Source organism: Cylas formicarius, unplaced genomic scaffold (assembly GCF_029955315.1).
Source record: "Cylas formicarius isolate icCylForm1 unplaced genomic scaffold, icCylForm1.1 PGA_scaffold_3__17_contigs__length_32017465, whole genome shotgun sequence".
Taxonomy (NCBI): Eukaryota; Metazoa; Arthropoda; class Insecta; order Coleoptera; family Brentidae; genus Cylas; species Cylas formicarius.
Genome location: NW_026844326.1, coordinates 31,363,610 through 31,370,525, shown reverse-complemented (window position 1 = coordinate 31,370,525; position 6,916 = coordinate 31,363,610). Strand labels below are relative to the sequence as shown.

At 38.9% G+C, this 6,916-nt stretch overlaps 1 protein-coding gene across 1 annotated transcript; it reads right to left on the bottom strand.

Moving 5' to 3' along the window:
- Positions 1-109: 109 nt before the first annotated feature.
- Positions 110-6,009, bottom strand: LOC132699306 (facilitated trehalose transporter Tret1-2 homolog). Its single transcript, XM_060665945.1, has 4 exons — positions 5,920-6,009; positions 5,720-5,867; positions 4,457-4,619; positions 110-2,002 (listed from the first exon to the last, which is right to left on the bottom strand). Exons 1-4 carry the CDS (start codon positions 5,963-5,965, stop codon positions 980-982), a joined length of 1,380 nt encoding a protein of 459 aa, XP_060521928.1. The 5' UTR covers positions 5,966-6,009; the 3' UTR covers positions 110-979.
- Between the last annotated feature and the right edge of the window lie 907 nt (positions 6,010-6,916).

Below are 6,916 nucleotides of genomic sequence, written 5' to 3'. Positions count from 1 at the left end.
CCAAAAAGTTTTACGAAAAACGGGGATTTCCTTCTTTCGCTCCGTTCTGGGGTTTCTTTTGGCCACTAAGAATGTGGAAAAAAAAATAAAAGTTCGTCTACTGTATGCACTTTTTAATTTATTTAAAATTTAACTTTCAGTACTCTTACGATTCTATACGAAACAACATGACTCTGATAGTGAAACAGAATTAGATTTAGACATTTAAAATAAAAATGTAATTATGTATAGATATCCCAAGCTATGAATTATTTGTATATATTTATTTATTTATTTCGTTTATGAACAAGTCTTTCCTCTCAGGGTTAACAAACAATCTGTTCAGAGAACAATATTCTTCAAAATTTGACAAATCTCTCTGTAACAATACGTAGTCTGCCGCCGAGTGAACGAATTTTGAAATTTTGAGATAAATTGTTTAAACAACATCCTCAAAATGACACTGACAAGAAACGTTCCAAAATCATTGTTGACGTTTCCATGGTAACAAGACGAATTAAATCGTTTGTTTTGTGATGGTTCACGGCCTACGTAATTAAACTGTGATAAGGAAAACTTCCATTTCAATAGGCTCTCTCCGGCTCACAGTGTGACGTCCGAAGTTACATTACAATTCTATTAGATTATAATAATGGTCAGGGATGTGTAAATACTATTTACAAAACTTCTGAAGATACCACCGGCGTCGGTTTTTGTTGAGTCGAAACAGTTTCAGTCAAAACCGACGCAGGGGGGATCCACAAGTTTTGTAAATAGCATTATTTTCTTCTTTAATATGCAAGGTGCGGACTATATTCAATGCAATTCCTGGGATAATTGCGTCGTAACTTTCGATTTATGATCGGTATTTTATGTACACGCTGCTTACGAATGAATTACGGTTACCTCAGCCACGATATGGTTTACTCTCAACGATCAACAATAAAAAAAAAATTATTAAAGCACACTTCGAGAGTCAGCGGTTGGAGTGCCCAACGCCTCACTTTTCGCTTCTGACCGAGCGCTGTATTTCCAAGAAGCTCTTGCCTTTCGTTTCCGGGACGAAAACGTACACGAAAACAATCCCGACGGCCGTGAAACCCGCGAAAATCCAGAAGGGCGCGTAAAACCCCGAAATTTCCGAAACAGATGGCATGAAAGTGGCGGTGAGGAAGGCGACCATCAGATTCGTGCAGGTCGCTAAGGTTACCCCCCAGCATTTCACGCCGGGTTCGAATATTTCCCCGGCAAATGTAAATCCCAAGGGTCCGATGCCTACGTTAAATCCGGATATGAATATCACGAGCAACGCTACGGGGAGCCACGATATGGGGTCTAAGTTGTAGCCGAACTCCAGTAGATAGAAGTACAGTCCCATGAAGAAGTTCGGTAGAAGCATCAAAACCAACGATGCGGCCATCAGGGTCTTGCGTGCGACTCGATCGATAGCTTGCGTCGATAACAAAACGGCGATCACTTGGACGGCCGTCACTATCATCACTTCCAGATCGGCAGACAGGGAGGTGTGAGCCGCGTCGAAGATCTTCTGGGTGTAGGAGACGACGTAGATGATCCCGGTGAACTGCTGGAAGAACATGATGCCGACCGCCCAGAACAAGGCCTTGAGGTGGTGTTTACGCGTGAAGAGTTCCCCAAAGTTTCCTCTCTCCGTCAATTTCAAGTCTTCCACGCTTTTCACGATCTCGGCCAGTTCGTCCTCTACCGCGCTGCTGCGTCTCAACTTCTTCAAACTGACCTCCGCCTCTTGCTTTTTCCCGACGAGAACGTAGAAGTATGGCGTCTCGGGGATGAGCGTGGCAAAGCTTACGACGAATAGTACGCACGGCACCAGGGAAACGACGCTGAGCATCTTTATGGTTACGTAAGGGCCGACGACGGAGCTTGTCAGATGGCCGAGAGTCAGCATTATGTTGAGGGTTATTCCTACCAGACCTCGGTTGTGTTTTTGCGAAATTTCGGCCGTGTATACCGGTATGAGCGAGAACATGCAGCCGGAGGAAATCTGAGAAATAGACAAAAGACCATTACGCACGAAACTTCCATTGCCTTCCATGCTGTCGAGTTTGAGGAATAATACAACAATTCCAGACGGAACTCCTCCTGTATAATGAGAAAGAGAAGACTCATTGTTAACCTCTGTATACCGGGTGATGCATTGGAATATAGGAAATCCCATGTACATCTTTACGTGCCTAGCAAAGTTGTAATATAATTTTTTTGAGGGGCCGGTTTGAATTACTTTTAATAAGCCAATCTTTTGTGAAAATTTGGCTGAAAAGTCGATAACAGAGCAGAAGAAAGGTAAGGTCTGTTCATAGATATAAGAAAGTGACCAATTGCTTTTGACTGGGATTATCCAAGGGTGGTTATTAACATACAATGCAACGAGGTTAATACCTCGGAATTCAAATTCAGGTAAAATTGTGGTTCGTAATAGAAAATAATTTTGTACCTACCGTTGTTTAATATTCTTTGGTTTGGTATACTACTTAGTTTAAGTTTATTAGTAATCATTCTTATTTCGTGTGTAATGCAGCGTGTGTTGAATCGTGTGCGAATTATGCAAAATATGTGCTAGTCTAGTGTATCTCAGGAGATGCTCCCGCCCAAGTGTAGAAAACACTATTCTATTGAGACTAAGGAAGTTATAAACAATGTTTGTTTGACTCTCATTGAAAGTGGTGCCAGCAAGCAAGCATCTTTAGAAGAAACGGCCACATTGACGAAAATTCCCACATCAACTGCATGGAAAATTGTGAATAATCCCATTTCAGCGAGGAAAAAAAGAAGCGATGCTGATATTTCCTCGATGAAAGTGATCAAGATATAATACGGCGTAAAATTTACCAGTTATACGAGGAACAAAGCGTGACTACATTAGATATCTTAATTAGGAGGCTTGAAAAAGATGAAACCGGTGTTAAATGTGGCAGAACTACCTTATGGAAGTGTATTCAATACATGGGTTTTAGATTTAAAAAAAATGACAAAAGGCAAGTTTTAATGGAATCTTTTAGAGTTCGGAAATGGCGACTGGAATATCTAGAAAAAATTAGGATTTACAGAGAACTTGGATAAAACCTGGTTCGACACTTCTGATACCCCGGAAAACGGTTGGGTCGACTCAACTGATAAGTGTAAAACAAACGCGCCACCAAAAAGAGGTGAAAGAATAACGATTTTGCATGATGGCTCTAAAGATGGTCGAATTCCAATTGGACTTTCTCTGTCTGCGAAAAATATTAAAGATTCTTCTCTGGATTACCATGAAGACACCACCGCTGATGTATTTGAAAGTTGGTTTAAAAGCAAACTAGTTCCAAACATTCCTCCTTATGGCTTAGTTGTAACGGACAATGTAAGTTATCACAGTAGACAGTTGATTTAAACATAAATATATACATAAACAAATAAACATTGTTTAGATCTTTTCTAACAAAACCCCAAATAATTAAATTCTAAGCAAAGTACGGACCTGTTCCTGACCTGTTTCATTCTTACAGCTTGCCCGGGTCTTTCCTTAATTCGTATCAGTTAGTCACTTTCCTATATCTATGAACAGACTTTACAATATACATTTGAACATTTTACTGCACGGGGAAGAAAACAAATTTTCGATACATATTAAAATTAAAATGACAACAACTGCCAAAAAACTTTTTTTTGGTCATATTTAGCATTAAAAATTAAGCAAACTTTACATATTACATATAATATTGTTACTTTTCGAAATATTTACCTTTTAAACATTTGTCCATCACAAATAATATGCTGTTGCCATACAAGTTCAGTTAGTGCCAGTTGGCTGTGACGGCGTTTGAACGAAACAAGTGCTGTCACTATGATTTACCATTTCATAGTTGACCATAATCTTTCCTATGCACTTATGAACATTCCAACGTCAACAAGAATCTTACCAACGTGTTGCTTAGTTTTTTTTTTCTACGATCATTAGTTTTTGCAAAGAAAAACACAAATACATTCAATGACATGCCCGTCCGAATTGGCAAACGTCAAAATGCAAATGTCAAATTTCACTGTAATGTTGCTTACGCAAGAAGTTATGTCATATGTCATCAACTACTGGCATTGGCGAAAGATTATCAGATTAATAAGTCGATCTAAAGTTTTTAATGTGGTTGAATTTTTGTCAGAGAACAATTTTTCTCTTGCAAATGTGAAAGCTAGTATTTTTTCAGGAAAAACCATTAGGTTTATGCACGTATTATTATTAGCAAAAAAAAACTCAACACGAATTCAAAACGAAATTTCAAAATTGATTTGAGAAATTATTTTTAGCATTTTTCCATTACTTTCGGAACCAATAGGAGACTTGACCCGCAAAATGTGGTGAAAAAATTATCAATTTAGGCTTTAAGTAAAAAGAAAAACACAATTTCTTAAAAAGAGTCTAAATTCACAAACTTTTTACGAGAGTTGGAAACGTTGTACTCACCCCAATCATAAACCTCGCGATGTAGAAGTCGACAACCTTCGTGGCGAATATCATAATTAAATGAGATACGATCATGGGGAAAGAAAATGCGAGCAGCGTCTTCTTTCTTCCTATGATTTCGGAGAGAAACACGGTGATGAACGGACTGCACATGGCCCCTAAACTGAAACGAGACGTAATTAAAACTTCTGATACCGTACAGTCTAAGAGAGGGAGTTTCGGGTAGGCCAGTGCGCACCTGTACAGGGAAAATATAAATTTTTCAAAACATTTTAAGGAGGTTTCTTTTGAGTCCATTATTATTTTCATTCTTGTTACTTACGAAAATCGAATTTTTCGAAAGTATCTGCGCTCGTATAAAAAATTTATATCTCGGTAACCGTAGGTCCTATGGGACCGCCGTTGGTACAGAAACGATCACCGTCGAAAAAACAATTTTTTTTTCTGTCCGTTCTCCGTTCTCGCCTTTTGGTTTTTCCCGAATAACTTTCGAACCGTTGGAGCTACAAAATTGAAATTTGCATCCTTTTTAACCCTCCACGAGGCACATAAGCTTATTAAGAAATGGCCCTGGTCCGACTCCGATATCCATCTTTTTTTCGCGATTTTCGACTGTTTTTTGGACCTTGCCATGAAACACGATAAGTGTTCGAAATTTGAAGCAATCGACTTCATATTTGGCATATTTTGCAGCTTTGCTCCTCAACGGAACCTATTGAAAATGGGGGGGGGCTGGGGGGTCAGAAAATATTTAAAAAAAATAAAGACTGTTTCTCCATAAAAAAAAATTACGAACGCCGGCATTACAGTCTACAATAGACTGTCACCAGAGCTAAAGAGCAATAATAATGTAAACATTTTTAAATCCAAACCAAAGTTTTTCCTCCTAGGAAACTGTTTTTATAATTTGAACCGGTATTTTACCTGTTAATGTTTGTCATCACATATATTTTTATGATATACATTTTTAATGAAATTTTCTGCTTAATTTGTATGATCTATATTGACGTACTTGACGAAATCCATAGTTCACTGATTGTATCCTAAATATCTGGGATAATAAAGATGTTATTATTATAATGATGACTAAAGCTTCATTCTCAGTCAGAATATTTTGAGAACGATTTTTAAACAACAATACAAATATCTGGCAATAATGGATTCAATAATGGATAATGAAAAAAAAAGGAACCTTCTTAATATGATTTGGGAAATTGATATTTTACCTGCACCTGACGTTGCTAGCTCTCGTACTAGAACTACCTCAGCAGAGAAGCTATCCAAGAATCTTGCAGAACGGTGGTCGGTATCGACAGTGGAATACTTTGGGGATCCACCTGGCCGTTTAGTTTCGGCAAAGACGGCGACGACCATCCGTAGCCCATTCCCACCCCGAACGTCATCAGGTTCGCTAAATGTCACGGTCTAAGATATCCGGTCCGTTTTTTCCGCGAAAAGCTCACCTGACCCAGCAGCGACGTAAGTGAATAGGGGCGATTTGGCCGCCATTTTCGTGCACAAAACGTGCTACGACGTTCAATTTATACGTCGCGTACGTCGGGATTGAAATAGTCGTAAACATTTTTTTCTTTTTGAGATAAATTGCACGTCTGAGTTTGGCTGGATTGCCAGAAATAGTTAGTGCAATAAAGATTTACCATCTGATTCGGTGTCAGTTTAGAAAAATCGCACGATGATGCAATGGGCCACCTATTTTTATCAGGACATTCGGTTTATCATTATGTTTTCGCTTACAAACGACCCTGGCCCTTTCTCCATCCTACTTTAAAATGCCCGATTAAGCGTGTCGACATTACCCTGGCCAGACAGATCGGTACATTTAAACTACTCCCCATGTAAATGGTGTTCTAATTAAATGCCAATTATTAAGGATTGAATTGAATTAGATTTTCACGAAATTATATAAGGTTGTTCGGAAAGTCATTTCGTTTTTTCCCGTCAGAGGACTTAATTACGTTTTTTCGAAACCAACTTCACACTTAAGCCGCATAACCATTATATGTCTTGAGAGCTGATGTTGCAAGGCTTGTATGTGAAAAAGTTCTATTAATTCTACGCAGTAGTTTTTGGTTGGTGCCCTTTTAAATATGGAGAGCAATAAGCAGCATTTTCGTCATATTTCACTTTTTTACTTCAGAAAAGGTGAAAATGCTGTCCAAGCGAGAAAAAAATTGACGGATGTGTATGGAGAAGGCGTGTTAACAGTACGCCAGTGCCAGAACTGGTTTGCAAAATTTCGATCCGGCAATTTTGATGTCGAAGATGCACCACGGTCTGGAAGGCCGGTCGAAGCTGACAAAGATGCGATAAAGGCATTAGTTGATGCAAATCGGCGAATAACCACACGAGAGATCGGTGAGAGATTAAATTTGTCGAATTCGACTGTTTATGGCCATTTGAAAGGCATGGGCTTAACCTCGAAGCTCGATGTGTGGGTGC